The 25,666-nt window shown below is 45.7% G+C and overlaps 1 protein-coding gene across 9 annotated transcripts in view; it reads right to left on the reverse strand.

Moving 5' to 3' along the window:
• The window catches only part of akap6 (A kinase (PRKA) anchor protein 6), a 508,272-nt gene that overhangs the window by 303,542 nt on the left and 179,064 nt on the right, over window positions 1-25,666 (reverse strand). For all 9 annotated transcript variants that reach the window (XM_086003387.1, XM_086003384.1, XM_086003390.1 and 6 more), the window contains one exon: window positions 22,271-22,522. In XM_086003387.1, the coding sequence (XP_085859513.1) occupies window positions 22,271-22,522 (252 nt within the window). The remainder of the gene's footprint in view (window positions 1-22,270; window positions 22,523-25,666) is intronic.

Here is a 25,666-nt window from a genome sequence, read left to right on the forward strand (position 1 = left end):
CTCCAAATTATCTTTCAGACTTGATGAGGTGGTGTAAACTCAAATTCTCAGATATCCATGTCGAGCTGCAAGAGGCCAGTGGCGTGTGACAAGCCTTAAAGGGAGTTCAGCATTGAGGTGCAGGTCAACAGGAGTTATTTTTTTCTGTAATTAATATTTGTGGGAAGTGAGTGAAAGTAATTTGATTCTTGCAAGAGTTTGATGCTGCTGGAAGTTCAGGCACACACTCAGACAGGGGGCTGGCATTGGAGGGAACCCTCATGATGTGTGTGGAGTGTGATCTGTAGCTCATCAATATATGCAGGGGCAGCACCTTTCCACTAAATGCAGGAAAATTGAGTCTCTGAAGCAAAGGATTTGTCACATTCAGAGAAGGTAATAGGTTTCTGGATGGTAATCTCCAGGATGTGGTCGCCCAATCAGCAATGCTAGATGGTTTAGGATGCAGGAATAACATAGAAAAATAGAGTGGGTGACTATCCACAAGGGAGACAGGACTCACACCTGATGGTGTAAGGGCTGAATTTTCACCTTCGAGTTGCAATGAGTGCTGAGGGCCTGTGGATCGCATCGGGAACCTGAAAGTTGGAGTGGCGCGTTTTGCAGTAGCTTTTTAACTAAGCCACGGCAATTGGTGTCCCGACCAATTAACTAGAGCGGATCTGATGACATCACGGATGACTCAGCTTCAGCTCAGCTATTTAAAGGAGCAATGGACAGATGTCACTTGAAGGCTGGTGGAGGAGGAGGAAGCCAGATTGTTACAGAGGGAAATTGACGAGAATGGATTAGGAAAAAAAGGGAGGCTTTTGGCAGATACAAAGGACTAAAAACAGTGGAAGCCTTAGAGGAGTATAGAAAGTGCAGGGGGGTACTTAAAAAAGAAATTAGGAGAGCGAAGAGGGGGCATGAAAAAACACTGGCGAGCAAAATAAAGGAAAATCCCAAGGTGTTTTATAAGTATATTAAGGGCAAGAGGATAACCAGGGAAAGAGTAGGGCCCATTAGGGATCAAAGTGGCAATCTGTGTGTAGAGCCAGAAGATGTAGGTGAGATTTTAAATGAATATTTTGCATCTGTGTTCACTATGGAGAAGGACGATGTAGGCATAAAAATCAGGCAGGGGGATTGTGATATACTTGAACAAATTAGTATTGAGAGGGAGGAGGTACTAGCGGTTTTAGCGGGCTTAAAAGTGGATAAATCCCCAGGCCCAGATGAGATGTATCCCAGGCTGCTGCGTGAGGCAAGGGAGGAGATTGCAGGGGCTCTGACACAAATTTTCAGAACCTCTCTGGCCACAGGAGAGGTGCCAGAGGACTGGAGAACAGCTAACGTAGTAACAACAGAAAATGCTGGAAAAATTCAGCAAGTCAGGCAACATCCGTGGAGAGAAATTTGAGTTGACGTCAACTCAACTTTCTCTCCACGGATGTTGCCTGACTTGCTGAATTTTTCCAGCATTTTCTGTTGTTATTTCGGATTTCCAACATCTGCAGTATTTTGCTATCTATCCAGCTAACGTAGTACCATTATTCAAGAAGGGTAGTAGGGATAAACCAGGGAATTACAGGCCAGTGAGCCTAACATCAGTGGTAGGGAAATTATTGGAAAAAATTCTGAGGGACAGAATTAGTCTCCACTTGGAGAGGCAAGGATTAATCAACGGCTGTGACGTGCCTGAATGACTATCGACCTGTCGCACTCACACCCATCATAATGAAGTGTTTCGAGAGACTGGTCCTGGCTCACATCAAAGCCAATGTTCCCGCCTCTCTTGACCAACACCAGTTTGCCTATCGTGCAAACAGATCAACGGAGGATGCAATAACAACTGCTCTACACTCGGCACTGAATCACTTAGATGGTAAGGAGACCTACATCAGAATGCTGTTCATAGACTACAGCTCAGCATTCAACACTATCGTCCCCAACAAGCTGGCCACCAAACTCCAAACTCTTGGCCTGAACACTTCCCTCTGCAACTGGACCCTGGACTTCCTAACAAACAGACCCCAGTCTGTCAAATTAGGTAACCACACCTCCCCCCCCCCTTGACCCTGAACACGGGGGCCCCACAAGGATGTGTGCTGAGCCCCCTCCTCTACTCCCTCTTCACCCACGACTGTGTGGCTGTTCATGGTTCCAACACCATCATCAAGTTTGCGGATGATACCACGGTAGTGGGCCAGATCACCAACAACGATGAGTCAGCCTACAGGGAGGAGGTCCAGCATCTCGTGAAGTGGTGCGCCGATAACAACCTGGCCCTTAACATCAAGAAAACCAAAGAAGTCATTGTGGACTTCAGGAAGTCCAAAGGCGGAAGTCACACCCCCATCCACATCAATGGGGCTGTGGTGGAAAGGGTGGACAGCTTTAAGTTCCTCGGAGTCCACATCACAGAAGACCCCTCCTGGTCCCTCAATACCTCCTCTCTGGTGAAGAAGGCCCAGCAGCGCCTATATTTCCTAAGGAGGCTGAAGGGATGTAACCTGTCACCCCTGATCCTCTCTAACTTTTACCGCTGCACAATAGAGAGCATCCTGACGAACTGTATCACAGTATGGTATGGCAGCTGTAGCTACTATGACCGGAAAGCCCTGCAGCGGGTAGTCAAAACTGCCCAACGCATTACCGGCACCCGGCTACCGACCATAGAGCACATATACCAGAAACGCTGTTTACGGAGGTCACGGTCCATCATCAAAGACCCTACCCACCCCAGCCACAGTCTGTTTGCCCTCCTGCCATCTGGGAGACGCTACAGATGCATTCGCACCCGTACGACCAGATTTGGAACAGCTTTTTCCCAGGGCTGTCATCCTACTGAACTCCACAAATAAACTCTAAAGCCTGCACATCTGCCAATGCACTTTATTATGGTTATGTTTATGTTAATGTATTGCAAGCCAAATGTATGTTGAATGTTTAAATGTCTTAATCTAAATGTACACTCTCGGGAGCCGCAAGCCTACATTTCGTTGTACTGCACTTGTGCACTAACAATGACAATAAAAGTTGATTTGATTTGATTTGATTTGAATAGTCAGCATGGCTTTGTCAGGGGGAGATAGTGTCTGACCAATTTGATTTAATTTTTCGAGGGGTGACTAGGTGTGTGGATAAGGGTAGTGCAGTTGATGTGGTCTACATGGACTTCAGTAAGGCTTTTGACAAAGTCCCGCATGGGAGACTGGTCAAGAAGGTAAGAGCCCATGGGATCCAGGGCAACTTGGCACATTGGATCCAAAATTGGCTTAGTGGCAGGAGGCAGAGGGTGATGGTCGAAGGTTGTTTTTGTGACTGGAAGCCTGTGTCCAGTGGTGTACCACAGGGATCGGTGTTGGGTCCTTTGCTGTTTGTAGTGTACATTAATGATTTAGATATGAATGTAGGAGGTATGATCAGTAAGTTCGCAGATGACACGAAAATTGGTGGGGTGGTAAATAGTGAGGAGGGAAGCCTCAGGCTACAGGACAATATAGATGGGTTGGTCAGATGGGCAGAATAGTGGCAAATGGAATTTAACCCTGAAAAGTGGGAGGTGATGCATTTTGAGAGGGCTAACAAGGCAAGGGAATACACAATGAATGGTAGGACCCTAGGAAGGACAGAGGATCAGGGGGACCTTGGTGTGCATGTACATAGATCCCTGAAGGCAGCAGGACAGGCAGAAAAGATAAGGTGGTTAAAAAGGCATATGGGATACTTGCCTTCATTAGCCGAGGCATAGAATATAAGAGCAGGGAGGTTATGATGGAGCTGTACAAAATGCTAGTTAGGCCACAGCTGGAATACTGTGTGCAGTTCTGGTCGCCACACTAAAGGAAGGATGTAATTGCATTGGAGAGGGTGCAGAGGAGATTCACCAGGATGTTACCTGGGCTGGAGCGCTTCAGCTATGAAGAGAGGCTGGACAGGCTGGGGTTGTTTTCCTTAGAGCAGAGAAGGCTGAGGGGGGACCTGATTGAGGTGTACAAAATTATGAGGGGCATAGATAGGGTAGATAGAAAGGAACTTTGCCCCTTAGTAGAGGGGTCAATAACCAGGGGGCATAGTTTCAAGGTAAGGGGCAGGAGGTTTAGAGGGGATTTGAGGAAAATCTTTTTCACCCAGAGGGTGGTTGGAGTCTGGAACTCACTGCCTGAAAGGGTGGTGGAGGCAGGAACCCTCACAACATTCAGGAAGCATTTAGATGAGCACTTGAAATGCCATAGCATACAAGGCTATGGACCAAGTGCTGGAAAATGGGATTAGAATAGACAGGGCTTGATGGCCACCGCGGACACGATGGGCTGAAGGGCCTCTTTCTGTGCTGTATAACTCTATGTAAGAAGTCACACAACACCAGGCTATAGTCCAACAGTTTTATTTGAAATCACAAGCTTTCGGAGCGCTGCTCCTTCTTCAGGTGAAGTGGAGCGATGTATAAAGACAAAGCTTATATAGTCAGAGAATAATGCCAGATGATTACAGGTAATTTTTCTAACTGCCATTTATCACACCTCGGCAGAGAGATAATCACAGCAATCAAAGGTGTGAATGGTGTCCAAACAGGTAAGTCAGGAAAACATTACATCAAAGAACAATGAGGTGGGGTCACAAGGGGTCAAATGTTGCAGATGCTGGTGTCTGTATGGAAAACAAAAAACAGACAAAAAAACATTTCTTTTGCTGGAAATCACAGCAGGTCCGGCCGCATCTGTGTAGAGAGAACAAGCCAACGATAACTCGAGTCTGGGTGACCCTACGTCAGGTGGGGTTACATGTAGCGTGACATGAACCCAAGATCCCGGTTGAGGCCATCCTCATGAGTGCGGAACTTGACTATCAGTTTCTGCTCTACGATTTTGCGTTGTCGTGTGTCTCGAAGGCCGCCTTGGAGAATGCTTACCCGAAGATCGGAGGCTGAATGTCCTTGACTGCTGAAGTGTTCCCCGACTGGGAGGGAACACTCCTGCCTGGCGATTGTTGCACGGTGTCCGTTCATCCGTTGTCGCAGTGTCTGCATGGTCTCGCCGATGTACCATGCTCCAGGGCATCCTTTCCTGCAACGTATGAGGTAGACAACGTTGGCCAAGTCACATGAGTATATACCATGTACCTGGTGGGTGGTGCCCTCACTTGTGATGATGGTATCTGTGTTGATGATCTGGCATGTCTTGCAGAGGTTGCCGTGGCAGGGTTGTGTGGTGTCGTGGTCGCTGTTCTCCTGAAAGCTGGATAATTTGCTGCGAACGATGGTCTGTTTGAGGTTAGGCGGCTATTTGAAGGCGAGTAGTGGAGGCGTGGGGATGGCCTTAGCGAGGTGTTCGTCGTCATTGATGACATGTTGAAGGCTGCAAAGAACATGGCGTAGTTTCTCTGCTCCGGGGAAGTACTGGACGACGAAGGGTACTCTGTTGGTTGTGTCCCATGTTTGTCTTCTGAACTGAAAATCACTGAAAAGACTACACGATAACATCACCAAGTTCCATCCCACCATTAAACTCACCATGGACTACTCCTCAGAATCGGTTTCATTCTTGGACACACGAATCTCCATCAAAGATGGACACCTCAGCACTTCACTCTACCGCAAGCCCATGGACAACCTCAGGATGCTCCACTTCTCCAGCTTTCACCCTAACCACGTTAAAGAAGCCATCCCCTATGGACAAGCCCTGCGAATACACAGGATCTGCTCAGACGAGGAGGAACGCGATGGACACCTACAGACGCTGAAAGATGCCCTCGTAAGAACGGGATATGATGCTCGACTCGTCGATCGACAGTTCCAACGGGCCACAGCAAAAAATCCTCAGAAGACAAACACGGGACACAACCAACAGAGTACCCTTCGTCGTCCAGTACTTCCCCGGAGCAGAGAAACTATGCCATGTTCTTCGCAGCCTTTAACATGTCATCAATGATGATGAACACCTCGCTAAGGCCATCCCCACGCCTCCACTACTCACCTTCAAGCAGCCGCCTAACCTCAAACAGACCATCGTTCGCAGCAAATTACCCAGCTTTCAGGAGAACAGTGACCACGACACCACACAACCCTGCCACGGCAACCTCTACAAGACATGCCAGATCATCAACACAGATACCATCATCACACGTGAGGACACCACCCACTAGGTACATGGTACATACTCATGTGACTCGGCCAACGTTGTCTACCTCATACGTTGCAGGAAAGGATGCCCCGGAGCATGGTACATCGGCGAGGCCATGCAGACACTGCGACAACGGATGAATGGACACCGCGCAACAATCGCCAGGCAGGAGTGTTCCCTCCCAGTCGGGGAACACTTCAGCAGTCAAGGACATTCAGCCTCCGATCTTCGGGTAAGCATTCTCCAAGGCGGCCTTCGAGACACACGACAACGCAAAATCGTAGAGCAGAAACTGATAGCCAAGTTCCGCACTCATGAGGATGGCCTCAACCGGGATCTTGGGTTCATGTCACGCTACATGTAACCCCACCTGACGTAGGGTCACCCAGACTCGAGTCATCGTTGGCTTGTTCTCTCTACACAGATGCGGCTGGACCTGCTGTGATTTCCAGCAAAAAAAATGTTTTTTTGTCTGTTTATTGTTTTTCATACAGACCCCAGCATCTGCAACATTTGACCCCTTGTGACCCCACCTCATTGTTCTTTGATGTAATGTTTTCCTGACTAACCTATTTGGACACCATTCACACCTTTGATTGCTGTGATTATCTCTCTGCCGAGGTGTGATAAATGGCAGTTAGAAAGATTACCTGTAAGCATCTGGCATTATTCTCTGACTATATAAGCTGTGTCTTTATGCATTTCTCCACTTCACCTGAAGAAGGAGCAGCGCTCCAAAAGCTTGTGATTTCAAATAAAACTGTTGGACTGTAACCTGGTGTTGTGTGACTTCTTACATTTGTCCACCCCAGTCCAACACCGGCATCTCCACACCATGTATATCTCTATGACTATGACTCTATACTCCTGCATCTCACTCCTCACACCAACATACCTTGCAGGTGCACCCATAGCTCACTGTCTATGCATTTACTTACATCCCTATCTGACCATCCACCTCTGACACTCACTCTCATCTTAATGCAATGTTACACCTCTCCCTCATAGTCACTCTCAATAGATGTAGCCCATCCATCCCTTCCACTCATTCCATGACTCTCACTCAAAGGTCTCTTGTTTCCCTCCTTGTAGAAGAGAGCACAGAAAACCAGGGAGAAGCAAAGAACCGGAGGTGGCCCACCAGTAACCACACCGCTGACTTCAGCAGAGGAGGAGGCCCTGGAACTGAACCGAGTACCGGAGCTGCTGGCGGTGGGAGACGGAGAGTGGGGGACCTCCCAGCTACCTGGTGACAGAATTAAATATCATACAGCCACATGGCATATAACAGTCACTCATATTGACTTGATGTCAGCAGCCAGTGAAATATGATCATGTGCATAATGGTATCTTAAAACATGCTGATCATAACAGTTCTAATTCATGTCTTTACTCTCCCACAGGTCCATCAAGTACCCCCCCCCACCACTGTCCAGCTAGAGGAGGAAGATGATTCCTCAGAGGAGGTCGCAGTCTCCGAGGGTATACCGTCACACGACCCATGCCCACCCAGCACCAGTGCAGATACACACACGTCGGTGGGCCCAGTGAGAGAGTGAGTAGTGTTGTCACCTGGTGTCTCACAGATCACAAGTGAGCAAGAGCAGATGGTGGAGACGGGATCAGCAGTGGAGAGTCCTTGTTGGAGGGCACAGGATGCTCCAAGCAGTGCTCAGCTGGATGCAGATGCTAAACCTCGGGGGCCATTGATAAAGCAGATGATTCTTGAGGAGCAGCAAAAAATGTGGGTGGCTCTGGCAGCTTTTTCAGCTGCGATGTTTGTGATTGCAGGGAGAATAGAGGAGTCTATCTCTAACATGAGCAGCACTATGTCGCAGGCGATGGTTACGATGTGCTCTTCCATGGAAAGCGTGGCCACCTCCATGGAGCATCATCTGTGCCAGTCGAACGAGTGCCTGCTTGCTGTGAACAACAATTTGCAGATTCTGATTGCAGTCATATCTAAGAGGGATACAAACCTAGACTTGGCCATTCATCACCCCACTGATGTGCAGCAAAGTGCTCTCCAGCTCCTTGCTAGCAGGGAAGTGCAGGTGGGCCATGAGAGGGATGATAGTGAGAGGGGACATGGAAGTGGGGGCTCTGCTCAAAGCGCTCCCACTTCTCCCCCATTGCCTCCCCCTCAGTCAGAGCCCCACATGCTACCTCGGATCCCGATGGCCTAGTCTGCCCCTGCACAGGTGCAGAAGGAGCAGTCTTTGGCGGGGCCTTCACAGGCTCCAAAACCCAGAGAACATCCGCCAAAAGTGTCTAAGAAGTCAGAGCAGAGAAGTGAGCAGCCTGCCTCGACCTCTGCTGAAGCCACAGGGGTTGCACCTCATAGGAGTTGCAGAAAGAGAAAGGAGACTCAATTGTAGATGCACAAGGGTATGCACAAGTGTGTGTTATAAAATGTTAGATGGTTAAGTTTCTGTTGAAGTTATGAGCCACGTAAAATTATTTCTTTGGAACACTTTCCCGTCTTGTCCATTTTTGCCTGCTGCCTGGCAAGTGGCCTTGTCAGTTGGAGTGATTGGTAAGACATTACTCAACCTTAAGCAATGGGTGTGTGTGGCAGGAATGGTTTGGTCATTTTAGGGCTGCTTTGTGGTGCTGAGGTGGGGGAAATTGGTTCAGCATCTGGTGCCATATGGATGCACTGGTGCAACTTAACTAAATCGTGCCATTATGACGCCATCCCGGGCAGCAATGTGCGCCACTGCTGGTGCCATCTCCACTTCAGGTTCCTCCTCCTCCTCCTCCTCCTCGTGTTCCTCCTGCTCCTCCACCTCCTCCTCCTCCGAAGAGGCACTGTGCTCTGCACCTTGCTCCTCCTGCAGCTCCAATCCTCGCTGGTATGCTATGTTGTGCAGAGTGCAGCATACGACGGTCATTCTGGAGCGTATTGAAGAGCCCTTCTGGTGTGTATTGAAGGGCTCCTCCAGATCTGTCCAGGCATCTGAAGCACATCTTCAGCATCCCGATTGCTTGCTCTATTACGCATCTCATCGTCATCTGGCTTTGATTGTAACACTCTTCGGCCTCATTGCTTGGTCTCCTCAAGGGTGTCGTGAGCCGCGTCTTCAGTGATAGCCCTTGTGTCCTAGCAGCCAGCCGCTAAGTCTGGTCAGATGTGTGAAGAGCTGAGGGAGGGTGGACTGGTGCAGGACGAAAGAATCATGACAGCTCCCTGGGAATCTGGCACACACATGCATGATGATCTTTTCATGGTTGCAGACGAGCTGCACATTGAAGGGATGTATGCATCAGCGCAGGCCCCAAGGATTTTTGTATCGGACATTTTGTATGATTGTTACTGCTGATTGACCAGCAGCCTGTTTGGAGAAGATGGGAGGGGCCCAGGTGTTCGTGAGGGACAGGAGATTCCAGACAGGCCTACAAACTGATTACGGGAGAATGTCTAAGCAGACAGAGTTCTCTGGGAAACAATGGGCCCGGGTAGGTGACTCATATGGTAACGGGCAGAAGATGGAGGGCCATTATAAATTAATGGGAAACCACTTAACCCAGGATCGGGTGAGAAGTGCGGCCCATCATCTGCCATTAACACCAGCACCTAGATGAGATAGCCCCGAAAGGCAGGAACCGGACAAAGGAGGGCCATTGTAAACTAATGGGAAACCACTTAACCCGGGATCGAGTAAGAAGTGCAGCCCATCATCTGCCAGTAACACTAGCACCTAGATGGGATAGCCCCGAAAGGTGGGAAACCAGACAAAGAAGGGTGATTAAATAGACCTCACTGAACTTTTAGGGTACAAGAGAAGGCAGCTTTGGCCTCTCTCGCTCGCTCTCACCTTCGCGTGCCCTCATCTCTGAACCAAGAACCGAGCACTCCGTCCGGGACGGAGAGAAGAAACCACCACGAGCGACAAGAGCCTCGCCTTGCTCTTTGACTGTAGGAACGAACCTCGAAACTGGGACTTGGATACTGCATCGGCGATACGGAACCAGGAGACACGTTCTACACAGGGAAGCAGCGAGCCAGAAAACGGACAATCGGGGTGAGCATTGTCCAAGCCCACGCATCCTTAAGACTACCGGTACTGTGTGAGGGGGTGTTGTGTGTCCCAACCAATCCAGAGGGGCTTTGTGGGGAGGTTCTGTGTGTATTATATAGTGTATGTTCCGGGGTTTGTGGGACAAGTCCATGTTATACTCTGTATAGCAACACAGTGTGATTTTAGGCGTCTTAACATGAGGCAGGGGCCTGTTCGACGGGCCAAGTTGTATTGTTGTACTGTGTGTTTTACGCCACCAGGCATTTTACATACTGGAGGCGGGTGTGTGTGTTAACCTTATTAAACACCGTACGGTTGAGTTCGAAAAGCTTGTCTGTGTTCCAATCCTGTTCACCGTAATTCCTGTCGTCTAGAACTAAGTAGGAGAGGTGATTCGAACCACCAAGGCAAACCACCTACAGGGAGCGGAAGCTCTTATGGTTCACAAAGACTCCTGGGTGATCTGGGGGTGCCTTGATGGGCACAGGTGTGCAGTCGGTGACGCCCTGCACCTGTGGGAAGCCAGCCAGAGTCACAAAGCCGGGCGCCCGCTTAGTCTGACTTTCTTCATCAGTGGCAAAGTGTACGTAAGTCAAACATGGTATCAGTCACCTGGGTGATGCATTTGTGTGCGGCCGAATGCAAGATCCTGCAAACGTCTGCTGTAGATCCCTGAAACCCGCTTCCCAACGCGCGGTCAATTTCAGCGCTTTTAACTGCCCACCCGGTCACAAACCTGTACACTCTTCAAAGTGAAAATTCAGCCCTAAGTGTTGAATAGGCGCATAGACGGAAACTTTCAACTGCTGGCTGTTTGTTTCTCGCCAGAAAAATGGGCAATTGACAGTTGAAAGTCTAGTGGAGCCCTTGTACAACTATTTGCCTGCCTGAATCAACCTTCCATCAGGCCTTTAAATGGGTGCCTGGCACTCCCACATGGTGTACATGGACTTCCAAAAGGCATTTGATAAAGTGTCACATAATAGGCTTGCCAGCAAAGTTGAAGCCCATGGAATAAAAGGAACAGCGAAAGCATGGATTCGAAATTGGCTAAGTGACAGGAAACAGAGAGTAGTGGTGAACGGTTGTTTATCGGACTGGAGAAAAGTACACAGTGGTGTTGCCCAGGGGTTGGTTCTAGGACCACTGCTTTTTTCGATATATATTAATGACTTGGACTTGGATGTACAGGGCACAATTTCAACATTTTCAGAGGACGCTGGTTCGGCCTCAACTGGAGTATTGTATCCAATTCTGGGCACCGCACTTTAAGAAGGCCTTAGAGAAGGTGCAGAAAAGATTTACAAAAATGGTTCCAGGGATGAGGGACTTCAGTTACGTGGATAGACTGGAGAAGCTGGGGTTGTTCTCCTTAGAGCAGAGAAGGTCGAGAGGAGATTTGATAGAGGTGTTCAAAATCATGATGGGTCTAGACAGAGTAGATAGAGAGAAACTGTTCCCATTGGCGGAAGGATCGAGAACCAAAGGACAGATTCAAGGTGATTGGCAAAAGAACCAAAGGTGGCATGAGGAAAAACTTTTTTTTAACGCAGCGAATGGTTAGGATCTGGAATGCACTGCCTCAAAGGGTGGTGGAGGCAGATTCAATCGTGGCTTTCAAAAGGGAATTGGATAAGTACCTGAAGGAAAAAAATTTGTAGGGCTACGGGGAAAGGGCAGGGGAGTGGGACTCGCTGAAGTGCTCTTGCAGAGAGCCGGCATGGGCTCGACGGGCTGAATAGCCTCCTTCTGTGCTGTAACCACTCTATGGTTTCCATCCAAAACAACCTGTTTAGTTATGCAAATTGGGTTCTTGTAGGACCCCGATTGCAACTTTCAAAGGGAAATGAGCAGCGCATGCTAGTCCTACTTCTCCAGCTGTGGAGAGGCTGAACCGGCGATCCTTAAAGGGTCGACTGGAGGCCATTCCATAAAGGTAAATTTGTTGTTATTTTTTAATTTTTTGGGGGCCAGGAGGAGCAGGATTTTCAAAGTACAGCTTGGGAATAGATAAGAAATTGGCTGAAGGGTGGTGGCACTCTGTCTGTATCTATTCTATCAAAACCTTTCATGATTTTAAAGACCTCTATTAGGTCACCCCTCAGCCTTCTCTTTTCAAGAGAAAAGAGACCCAGCCTTGTTCATCCTTTCCTGATAGGTATACCCTCGCATTTCTGGTATCATCCTTGTAAATCTTCTCTGCACCCTCTCCAGTGCCTCTATATCCTTTTTATAATATGGCGAGCAGAATTGTACGTAGGACTCCAAGTGTGGTCTAACCAAGATTCGATACAAGTTTAGCATAACTTCACTACTTGTCAGTTCTATACCTCTATAAATAAACCCTAGAGCTGGGTTTGCTTTTTTATGGCCTTGTTAATCTGTGTCGATACTTTCAGTGATTTGTGTATTTGTACTCCCAGATCCCTTTGCTCTTCTACCCCATTTAGATTCTTATTTTCCAAGTAATAAGTGACCTTCCTATTTTTCTTACCAAAATATAATACCTCACATTTATGTTTTGAAATTCATTTTCAAATGATATGCCCATTCTGCAAGTTTATTAATGTCTTCTTGTAATTTGTTGCAGTTCTCCTCAGTATTGACTATCCCCTCCCCCCCAATTTGGTGTCATCCACAAATTTAGAAATTGTGTTTTTGATTCCAAAGTCTAAATCGTTAATATAAATTGTGAACAATAGTGGTCCCAGCACTAATCCTTTTGGAACACCACTTCCCACCTTCTGCAACTCTGAATAGCTACCCTTTACCCCTACTCTCTGCTTTCTGTCTTGAAGCCAGCAATCCTATCCATTCTGCTACCTGTCCCCTGACTCCACATTCTGTGACCTTATTCATTAGTCTATTATGTGGTACCTTATCGAAAGCCTTTTGATAATCTAGATAAATTACATCTACTGCATTACCCTGGTCTACTCTCTCTCTGTTACCTCTTCAAAAAATTCAATAAGGTTGGTGAAGCAAGACTTTCCCTTTTGAAATCCATGCTGACTATTCATTATTATATTTTTGCTTTCTAGATGTTCTTCTATTTTCTCCTTTAGTAGGGATTCCATTATTTTTCCTAACACCGATGTTAAGCTGACTGGACATGTTCTATCTCCCTTCTTAAATATAGGTATTATACATTAGCTATCCACCAGTCTTCTGGCACTATACCTTTTTCTAACGAATTATTAAATACTAGCTGGGGGTGCCCGGCGTTGCCAGGGCAATTTTGAGCCGCGCGGTCACCCTGCACCTGTCTGTCCCCTCTCTCTGTCCCTCCCTCTCCCCCTCTCCTCTGCCTCCCTCCCCTCCCTCCCCCTCTCTCTGTCCCTCCCTCCCCTCTGGCTGCCTAGCGCATGAGGCCCGGTGCCATTGTGATACCGGCCGTGCGGGGCCTAGAGGTTCAGGCCCGGCCGGGCTCTCGGGCCTAGACGGACCCCAGCTGAGCTCCCCCACGGGTGGCACGGTTGACGGCCGGCCGCTGCCGCTCCCCCGCCCGCTGTGTGTAAACTCACCTGCCGCTCCTGGAGCCGCAATGTGGGGGTTTGTTGCGGGGCCTAGCGCTTCAGGTCTGGCTAGGCTCTGGGGCCGAGACGGACCCCAGCTGAGCTCCCCCGCGGGTGGCGCGGTTGACGGCCGGCCGCTGCCGCTCCCCCGCCCGCTGTGTGTAAACTCACCTGCCGCTCCCGGAGCCGCAATGTGAGGGTTTGTTTGGCTGGTGCTGTGGCTGTGGGGATGAAAAAAATGGCGGCGAAGTTTTGGGAGACTGGAGGATTAGGTCCCGCCCGTGACGCACCGATTGGTCAACCATCAGGTCACTGAACTGTAGGATTGGTCAACCAGCACATCACTCAATGCTAATGAGAGGTAGGATTGGTCAACCGCTAATGAGCAGAGTTTTGAGGATTTTTGAATGTTTTTTGTATACTGTCCGAACAATTTTTGTCTGACCAAAAAGTAAATACGCATATGAGACTCCCCTAACGATAAGCTTTCTTTTGATATAACATGCGTGTAGGTACGCTCTATAACTTTTGATTGTATAGCCGGACGGACAGACAGACAGACAGACAAACAGAAAAACTCTTTTATATATATAGATGTGTAGTAGTGCCTCTGCTATCTCTTCCCTAGATTCTTCTAAAATGCACGGATGTAACCTCTTTGAGTTACATAGAAACATAGAGATAGGAACAGGAGTAGGCCATTCGGCCCTTCGAGCCTGCTCCGCCATTCAATGAGATCATGGCTGATCTTCGTCTGAGATCTTAGCTGATCTTACCAGTTCAGTACCCCGTCCCCGCCTTTTCTCCGTAACCCTTAATCCCCTTAGCCTTCAGAAATATATCCAATTCTCTCTTGAAAATATTTATTGAATTAGCCTTCACAGCCCTCTGTGGCAGGGAATTCCACAGGCTCACCACTCTTTGAGTGAAGAAATTCTTCCTCATCTCTGTTTTAAATGATTTGCCCGCTATTTTTAGACTGTGGCCCCTGGTTCTGTGCTCCACGGCCATTGGAAACATTCTCTCTGAATTCAGCCTGTCCAGGCCTGCCATAATTTTATATGTTTCGATGAGATCCCCTCTCAATCTTCTAAACTCCAGTGAGTACAAGCCCAAACTATTCAATCTCTCCTCGTAGGTCATTCCCGCCATTCCAGGTATCAGCCTGGTTAATCGCCGCTGCACTCTTTCCATGGCAAGAACATCCTTCCGCAGATGGGGCGACCAAAACTGTACACAATACTCCAGATGCGGTCTCACCAGCACCTTGTACAGCTGTAGTAAGGTATCCCTATTCCTATACTCGAACCCCCTTGATATGAAGGCCAACATACCATTTGCCTTCTTAATCGCCTGTTGCACCTGCATGCTCTCCTTCAGTGACTGGTGCACAAGAACACCCAGGTCCCTCTGCACTTCCCCATCTCCCAATCTATTGCCATTTAGATAATAATCTACCCTCCTGTTTTTACCCCCAAAGTGGATAACCTCGCATTTATCCACATTATAGTGCATCTGCCACGTATCCGCCCATTCCCCCAACCTGTCCAAATCGCACTGTAGCCTCCTGACATCCTCATCAGAGCCCACCCCTCCTCCTAGTTTAGTGTCGTCAGCGAATTTGGAAATATTGCATCCAATTCCCTGATCCAGATCATTTATATATATTGTGAACAGCTGGGGTCCCAGGACAGATCCTTGCGGCACCCCGCTGGTCACTGCCTGCCACTCCGAAAACGAGCCGTTTATTCCAACTCTCTGTTTTCTATCCGCCAGCCAGTTCTCTATCCACGTTAATACTTTGCCCCCAATCCCATGAGCCTTAATTTTGCATGATAATCTTTTGTGTGGAACCTTATCGAAGGCTTTCTGGAAGTCAAGGTACACCACATCCACTGGCTCTCCCCCATCTATTTTACCAGTTACTTCCTCAAAAAATTCCAGCAGATTAGTCAAACACAATTTACCCTTTGTAAATCCATGTTGACTCTGTCCGATCCTTTCCCCATTTGTCAAGTGCTCCGCTATTTTATCCTTAATAATGGACTCTAGCATTTTGCCCACAACCGATGTAAGGCTTACTGGTCTATAATTCCCTGCTTTCTCTCTACCCCCCTTTTTAAATATTGGGGTAACATTAGCTACCCTCCAATCCACGGGTACTGTTCCCGAGTCAATGGAGTTCCGGAAGATGATCCTTAGAGCATCTGCTATCTCCAGGGCCACCTCCTTAAGTACCCTAGGATGTAGTTTATCAGGCCCCGGGGATTTGTCGGCCTTCAGTCCCCTCAACTTACCCAACACCATATCCCTAGAGATACTAATTTCTGTCAGCTCCTCCCTCTCATTAGTCCCTATGTTTGCCGATATTCCTGGGAGGTTATTTGTGTCCTCCTTTGTGAATACAGAACCAAAGTATGAGTTTAATTGGTCTGCCATTTCCTTATTCTCCATTATATATTCTCCCGAATCGGACTGCAAGGGACCGACTTGGGATTTTACCAGTCTTTTCCTCCTGATATACCGATAAAAGCTTTTGCAGTCTGTCTTTATGTTTGCTGCAAGTTTACTTTCGTATTCTATTTTCCCCTTCCTGATTAATCCCTTTGTCCTCTTTTGCTGTATCCTGTACTGCCCCCAATCTTCCGGTCTGGTGCTTTTTTTTGCCAGTTGATATGCCCTTTTTTTTGATTTTATGCTGTCCCTAATTTCCCTCGTTATCCACGGTTGAGCCACCTTTTTAGGTTTATTTTTATGCCAAACCGGTATAAACATGTTCTGGAATTCTTCCATTCTATCTTTGAATGCTTGCCATTGTCTATCCACTGTCAATCCCCCCAGAAACACCACCCAATCAATCTTACCCAATTCCCGTCTCATACCCTCGTAATTCCCTTTATTTAAGTTCTGGACCTTAGTCTCTGATTCAATTTCCTCACTCTCCATCTCGACCGAGAGCTCGATCATATTATGATCGCTCTGACCCAAGGGGCCTCGTACAAGAAGATTGCTGATAAGTCCCTTCTCATTGCACAATACCCAGTCTAAAATGGCCTGATCTCGAGTCGGCTCCTCGACATATTGGTCCAGATAACCGTCCCGAAAACATTCCAGGAATTCCTCCTCCTCAGAATTTTTACTAATTTGGGTAGTCCAATCAATATGTAAATTAAAGTCACCCATGATGACAGCTGTGCTCTTATCGCACGCTTCTCTAATTTCCCTTTTTATGCCTTCCCTCACCTCCATATTACTATTTGGAGGCCTATATATCACACCCACTAACGTTTTCCTCCCCTTGCTATTTCTCATTTCTACCCATACAGATTCCGTTTCATCCGAGTTAATATCCTTCCTTTCCATTGCATTAATCCCCTCCTTTACCAGCAATGCTACCCCACCTCCCCTACCTTTTTGCCGATCCTTCCTAAATATTGTATATCCCTGGATGTTAAGTTCCCAGCCTTGCCCACCCTGCAGCCACGTTTCTGTAATCCCAATCAAATCATACTTGTTTACCTCTATTTCCATTAGTTTATTTAATATTTCTCCTCTTTTTATTTTAAATGCAGTTATCTCATTTCTAATCTCAGCATCCAATGTCATGTCCACCTGTTCTGTCTCCTGGTAAATACTGAAGCAAGTAATTATTTAATATTTCTGCCATCTCTCTATCGCTGCCTGTGATATTATCCTGTCCATCCCTTAGTGGCCCTATTCTCATCCCGACCTTCCTTTTTTTATTTATGCGCCTGTAAAATATTTTACTATTTTGTTTTATGTTCCTTGATAATTTAATTTCATAGTTCCTTTTTGCCTTCCTAATTTTTTTTTGACTTACCTCCTCATCTCTTCATATTCTCCCTTGTCATGCTCTCCCCTGCTGTCCATGTACTTCGTGTATGCCTCTTTCCTTACCCTCAGTTTTTCCTTTATGTCTTTATTCATCCATAGTGTATCACTTGTTCTTGTTTTTTAGCGGAACGTATTTTTTCTGGACTCTGTTGAACACCGTTTTAAATGTTTTCCACTGCTGTTCTACATCACTGTTTGCCAATATTGTTGTCCATTTTATTTTCCCAAGTTCTTTTCTCAGCCCCTCAAAATCGGCTTTTCTCCAATCTATTACCCTGGTCTTTGTCATACTTATGTCCTTCTCAATTATCATCTTATAGTGTATTATATTTTGGTCACTATTGCCTAGACGTTCCCCTACTTTTACTTCTTTTATCTGCTCTGGTTCATTCCCCATTACTAGATCCAATAGCAAATCCCCCCTTGTTGGTCTTTTTACATATTGGGGTAGAAAGGAGTCCTGTACACATTGTAGGAACTCTGTTCCTTTATTCCCTTTACCTGCCTCTTCTGGCCAATTAATATCTGGGTAGTTGAAATACCCCATGATTATTATTCTATGTTTTTTACTCATTTCCCTAATTTGTTTGCATATTACTTCCTCCACCTCCCTTCCACTATTAGGTGGTCAGTAGACTACCCCATTCGTGTGATTGACCTTTTATTATCTTTTATCTCTATCCATATGGATTCTATTTCTGTCTTGCTGATAGCTGCGTCACTTTTTTCTACTGCCATTATGTTATCCCTAATAAGTACAGCTACTTCACCTCCCCTTTTTCCCTCGCTATCTTTTCTAAATATGTTATAACCTGCAATGTTTAATTCTCAGTCCTGATTTTTCTGTAGCCATGTCTCAGTAATCCCTACTATGTCTGGTTCCTTGCAACGTATTATTGCCTCCAGTTCCCATGTTTTATTATGGACATTGCTGTATAGACAGATTAACTCATTTTTAATAGCAGTTCCTCTCACTTTATTTTTAACCATGTTTTTACACTGCTGTTCTATAACTCTATTTATTCACTGGCCATCAATGTCCTCCCTTACTTTATTCTTTCCTATGCTCTCCTACCATGTTTTGTTTCTATTTAGACTGGTTTCATTTCTTGTAGATCCCTCCCCCTGTCTTACTAGTTTAAAGCCTTTGCCACCTCCCTTGTGATCTTGTGATTAGTGCTTCATGTTGAGTCAGTTGACCAGGGCAGCAGCTAGGACACTACAACTGGCATCAGTACTCCTGGACGTGAAAAGAAAAAAAAAAATCAGGTTCCCTCTCCCCACTAGCCAGTGACTCCTTTTGCAGGGTTTGTCCGTGTGGGCTATGGGAGAAAGTAGGATTAATCTCAGCTGCATTGTCAGAACTCACTGTCTCGGCTAACACCTGAAGGAAAGTATTTCACTCATTGCCCATGGAACTGTATCTCAACAAGAATCACAGTAGAGGAGAAACCAGAAAAAACATGTTTTGAGGCTCGTCATTCTCACCTTCTTATTGTACAACAGATTTTATAGAATACATTTTGCGAGGCTTCACTCCTGACATAGACTGCTGTATGGGGTTTGTGATGAGGTATATCACTAAAAGCCCAGCTCTGTGTCCCGTGCTTTCGTTTAGTAATGCACCAACTTGCAACTGAATCTCACAAAATTACCACTTATATTCCTTGATCTTCAAGATCTAAGTGAATGCACTATGCAGCCACTAAAATAGTTGGACCTCCTACAAACCAACTGATTCTTCAGAGTAGATTGGATTCTTAGCTTCCTGACTTGGCAGTCTTAGAAACAGTTTACATTATGCTTCAGGACAGGAGCACATGAGAAGAGCAAGGTAAAGAATAAGGCAAGCCTTGTCTTCTAACTCTTAAACTTTTATTTTTCATTTACAACTGTTTTTCTTGTGTCCAAAGTTGAGATTGAGAGGCTTTGGGCAAGTGTTAAGCAACCCAAGGGCCGCCTGATCTTCCCCTGCCAGCAGCTGCTCTTTGCCACCTTCTTACCTGGAAGGGGTGGCAAGTGGACAGGTGGAATTTAAATGAGGCCCAGTGGTTAAAATTGCTGCGGCCTCCTGCTGCCTCTGCCGGGCTGGAAATTCACTCGCTGGAACAGTTTCCCACCTGAAATCCACTCCAGGTTAAAACACATCCTCATCTTTTTAATGAATTAATGCCGGATAAGTGTGGTATTCTCTGCAGTGGAAAAACGACAGAGATTTTTTTTAAAGAAGAATTTGTATGGATACTAGGCTCCTGCACACTTAATCACTCGGTCTTGAATCTCACCGCAAACTATGAAGTAATTTATTTGCAGTCAAGCAAAACCTAGAGTTTCTTTCCCTTTAATTACATAATTTTCAGGATTCCTTAAAATGTTCTGTGTCAATTGTTTCCAATCAGTTATCTGATTTAAATATGCATGCAACACATTTAATTAATTTCACATCATCTATTTGATGTATATGTTTATGATGAACCACAGACCTGTTTTCTAACAATGTTAATCATGTCCCATTCCACTGTTTTGCAAGACATGCAAAGTACAGTGGTGAAAGAGGAGGAACATACTCTAGGTTTACACTGCAATATTAAAAATCACGATGGTTCACGTCCTTTACTTTTTGGTATTTTAGGTCTATTTAAGGCAGCCATGAAGAATAGATTGATCATTTTTTTCTTCTATGTTCTGTTTTATCCTATGTTCCGTTAACATCATCACAAGTGAATAAGATTAAGTTATTCCAATCATTATAATATACAGCTGAAACAATATAAATATCAGTTAAAGGAATGGGTTTGATAGGCCCATTAACTTGACGTCAGTAATAGGTTAGATGCTGGAGGAAATTATATGGGATAAACGATATGACCACTTAGACAGAGAGGGCACATCAGGGACACCCAACATGGCTTCTGAAAAAGGAGGTCCTTCTTACTAATTTGATTGTATTTTTTGAAGAAGCCATCAAGATAGTGGATGAGGGAAACCCGGTAGACATTGCCTACCAAGACCTTCAAAAAGCTTTTGATAAAGTACCGCATAGGAGGCTTCCCTACAAAATTGAAGCCTCAAATATTAGTGGCAATCTACTACACTGAATTGAGAACTGGCTGAAAGCCCTAAGCAGAAAGTGGTTGTACAGGAAACTTTGGTTTATCCAGAGGTTATATGTCCGGAATACTCGATCTAATGGCAAAAATCAGGAGCCGTTTTCTATATGTTTTTTTAGTTCTCGTTGCTTTTTTTTCCCAGTCAAGCACTGCAAGGTCTGTAGCTATAGCAACAGCTTCAGCTACAGACGCTTGCAGCTGCAGCCGACTGTTTTGAAGCTGTTGCTAAGCAACAGGGTTTGTTGATTCACACGGAGCTTCTCAGTTCCCTATGTTTAAACATTAACTCTGGTATGTCCGGCACTTTTGATGTTACGGCACCAGCTCGGTCCCGTCAGTGCCGGATATCAGAAAGTTCCCTGTAGAAGGATTTGGATCTAATTGGAGACCGGTCACCAGTGGTGTTCTGCAGGGATCGATTCCTTGCTCATTTATGCCTCACACAAACTTACAACTCTTTCACTGCATCTCAGTAGGGCATATTTTCAAGATACAACATTTCAATAAAGTCTTCCCATCTTGACGTACTGACTCCTCAAGTCATTGGGCCAGAATTTGCGGTGGGTAATAACGGCGAACTAACAGCTTTCACCGTTAATACCGCTTTGAAACTGACCGCAACTTCAGGATGTAGCACATGCACATCTAAACGTGGAAATCCTGAAGTTGCGGTCAGTCATTTACTACTTTGACACTGGTTGCGCTGTGGACCCAACCTCCGCCCATCCCCCCCCCGCCCCCCCCCGCCCCCTGCACCCAATAGCCAGCAATCAGTGAAACGGACGAAAACTTAGGCTTTTCCGTGGTAATATCGTTGTTATGACCTTCTCTTGTACCACCATTGGGACCGTCAAGTGGCAGTAGTGCAAACCCTTCTGAAAAATCCAGGCGCATGGCATTACATAATTTCCCCTATGGTGTAAGAATTGAGAATGGAGGTAAGGAAAAGGTTGGAGAGCTTATCTGAATTGCTGGGCCAATGTGGCTAGGTTGATTGATAAACTGTTTTGGGTTATTCAAGATAGTAAAGGACTTTATTAGTTCTGGTCTGATTATTAGAAAAAAAGTCGATCTAAGAGGCACCATGGGTAATTTCCCCCTTCACCACCTGGGCAGTTAGTCGGTGGAGCAGATCACCCACCTGGTGTAGAACCCGCCTGACTTTCAGCCCATTAAAATTAAAGTGAAGATGAAGTGAAGAAGTGTTTCTTGTTTTTAAATTGAAATGTAGGTTTGTGCAGGGGAAAGTATTCCAGCACTATTTAAAGTTGGACTGTCTTCCTGCTTAGGGAGGGGGACATCTAAACAGATAAATGTAATTTCCAACATAATGTCATGACAATAAGCAGTACAATGGCATTTTCATGATGCAATGACTTGTTTTGATGTGGATTAAGTCACCGCATTTGTCAAACCTTTTTTTATTTGCCTAATACCAAACACTTTGTAACTGGTTCCGTTTCAAACTGGTTCTGGTTCATTATACCCATATCTCATTGATCCTAAATAAGAGCTGATACCCTCTACAGCAAAACTTTGTATGTTAAACTAACTGCAAGGAGGATTAACTCAATTAAATCTCTTCCTCTTACAGAGGAGCTAAAGACCTTCTAATCAGGTTAAAACTGATGCGGAATAAACAAGAGCTCGCAATTTCATACCTCTTTTCTGTCCTCACTGAAAGCCTGAAGAATGTCAGTCTGCCTTGTGTAGTTTCCGTTTGAGTCCTGTAGGCCCTGTAGGATTCTCTCACGAAGCACAAGAACTGATACACGTAGCTGGTGCCACAGAAGTTGAACTGTATGGATGTCCACTAGGATATTGACTGAGTAGGAGAGAAGCTTCAGTGAAATTTCTGTCTCCAACAGGGCATGGATCAGCTCCACATGATCTGAAATATCTTCACAAATATCCTGCAGGGAGAGAAAGAAGATAACTTACAGCATCACTCACATCACCATTAGTGGGATGCTAATCATTTTCTCATGGACCTTTCTCTCCAAGGTACAGTTGTGTGATTACTGTGCGGAAAAGGCTGTCATTGACCTTTAAGGGAGTTTGCAGCTAGAATCAGTGCAAGTGCTTTTACATATCTGCAGTGCCATTGCCTCCTGATGTTTGGATATCACACAGTTAATGGGTGTTGCAATTGTACACAATTCCTGCCCTCCACCCATTGTTTCATGGGTCTCCTAATCTGTTGTTGGAATTTTAACCTCCATTTTTGGCCTTGTAAATATTTTGAGTTGATTCAGCACGTCAAATGCTTTGACATGCCACATGGCACACTTGGGCAGCTCAGTGTCTGTTCTCATGTCTGCAGCTCAGAGATTTTTAAATTAAATTTAAGAAACATTTATATTATCTGTGATATCTTGAGACACAGCATATATATACAACAGCACAACATGGCTTCCAGTAAGAACTGTACTGCACATTGCTTTGTTATTATATACATCAGTAGTCCACCAGGTGGCTCTATTACATTATCCTTTGCCTTTGTATTTCCGGAGGACCAAAGGTGGTTGATTCAAAAAAGGGGGAGCTATTTTTCTCCGTGTGCATGGAACAATATCTCCCATTTTGCGAATTGGCCTTCCATGGACCTACAAAAGAGTACAGGTATAGCACAATATAAACACAGGAGACTGCTGCACGGGTGTTGGTTTGGCAGCTGCTCAATTGGCTACAGGGATGATTTTCACCTTAGCAGATGATGTGAGATCTGCTGCATTGCAAGCCACTACAATGCAGTTTAATAGCATTGTTTCAGTTTTAATATTTTTAAAGAAAACTTCCTTTTGATGCAGACACTTGCAGATGATGATGTGAACCACTTTATTGCTTATCTTTGTTTACAAAAACCTGATAAAACTATTGATCTCCAGGTGAAGTGACATGTGAAAACCTGAGTGTTTCCAGGTACACAGCTTAAACAAGATTGATCAAATTTCCCTAATTACACAAGCACAGAGACCTTCAATTGTAATTCAATTTGAGTGTTTATAAATGAAAAATGTCCAACACCGAATTCACCAGACAGGAGGGGCTTTTACATTACAGATGCAATTACAGATTAATAAATGAGTTCCTTACACTTCAGAATCACTAGTTTGTAAAATACATTTTCAACAATCATGAGCCAGAACTTCCATGTTGATACTTAGCATGAACTTATTCCCACCAGATCTGAAGAATTTAATGTGCCTCCTCAAAACAGCAACAATTCTGCTGTCAGGTTCACTGTAATCCACTTTCAGCGCACCGATTTCATGCATTTTAAGTTAAGCTACATCCTTCCACTTATGACACTAAAACCCAATTTTATTCTTTGGTGTCACATTACCTCAGGGCAAACTTGTCACTTTCCTTGTAAATTCAAACTTTAATTCTGTGAAAATCATCATGTCCTACAGGAATACCCATTTTTCTTAAAATGATTTCTTCAATCCAATTTTCTCCCCTTACTACAGTTCTATATTTCCCAATTGCTATCATTTAGTTTCACCCGAGTGACCATGCTTCATGCTGAAAACATAGACAGCCAAGTCCACATTCCTACACTCCCACAAATGCCCGCTTTGCGCCTGCTTATTGGATGTAACCACTTGGAAAACTACCCAGAGCTTCCTATTAACTGAACCCTGCAGCTTTTATTCCCTGCCATATTTAGGTTACTGTAGTCACATCTAATGATTAGAGAAGGAGAAAGAACTTGCATTTATATAGCACCTTTCATGACCTCAGGATGTCCCAAAGGGCTGCACAGCCAATGAAGTACTTTTGAAGTGTAGTCACTTTTGTAATGTAGGGAAACACAGCAGCCAATTTGTGCACAGCAAGGTCCCACAAACAGCAATGAGATATATGACCAGATAATCTGTTTTGTTTTTAGTGATGGTGGTTGACGGTTAACTTTTGGCCAGGAAACCAGAAAAACTCCCCTGCTCTTCTTTGAATATTACCATGGGATCTTTTATGTCTACCTGAGAGGACAAATGGGGCCTTGGTTTAATGACTCATCCAAAAGATGGCATCTCCATCAGTGCTCACTCCTTCAATGATGCACTGGAGCATCAGCCTAGATTATGTGGTCAAGTCTCAGGAGTGGGGCATGAACCCACGACCTTCTGACTCAATCACTTTCAGTTTCCAACTATGTATTGCCCAAGCCATTGCTAATTAACAAAGAAATAGAAAGGGAGAACAGGTGATGTGTTGCTGCTGCAATATGTGGGAGCTGGTGGACGCCATTGATGCTCACAGTGATCACATTTGCAGTAAGTGTTGGCTGCTCGAGGAATTCCGGCTCCGTGTTGAAGAGCTGGAGTCCGAGCTTCAAACACTGAGACACATCAGGGAGGGGGAGAGTTACCTGGACTCTGTGTATCAGGAGGTAGTCACACCAATTAGATTAATTAATTCAGATGTGGTCCGTGGCCAGGGTCAGGATGGTGTGACTAGAAGTGAGGCAGGTACGGGGATCCAGGAGGTAGTGTTGGAGGAGCCGTAGCCCTTGCTCTTGTCCAACAGGTTTGAGGCTCTTACTCCCTGTGAGGATGGGAACGGGGACTGCGGGGAGGATGAGCAACCCGGCCACAGCACCGTGGAGCAGGGGGCCATTCAAGTGGGGGGAGATAAAAGAAATGTTGTAGTGGTAGGGGATAGTATCGTTAGGGGGATAGATAGAGTTCTTTGCAGCCGAGAGCAAGAGTCCCGAAGGCTGTGTTGCCTGCCCGGTGCCAGGGTTAAGGACATCTCCTCTGGGCTGGAGAGAAACTTGGAGTGGGAGGGGGAGGATCCAGTTGTCGTGGTCCATGTTGGTACCAACGACATAGATAGGACAAGGAAGGAGGTTCTGCTGAGGGAGTTTGAGCAGCTAGGGGCCAAATTAAAAAGCAGAACCACAAGGGTAATAATCTCTGGATTACTACCTGAGCCACGTGCAAATTTGGCTAGGGTAAATAAAATTAGAGAGTTAAATACGTGGCTCAAAGACTGGTGTGGGAGAAATGGGTTTTGCTTCCTGGGACACTGGCATCAGTACTGGGACAGGA

The sequence above is a fragment of the Somniosus microcephalus genome, chromosome 12 (genome assembly GCF_052327205.1).
Source record: "Somniosus microcephalus isolate GS21.2 chromosome 12, FLI_Smic_1.0, whole genome shotgun sequence".
Lineage (NCBI taxonomy): Eukaryota > Metazoa > Chordata > Chondrichthyes > Squaliformes > Somniosidae > Somniosus > Somniosus microcephalus.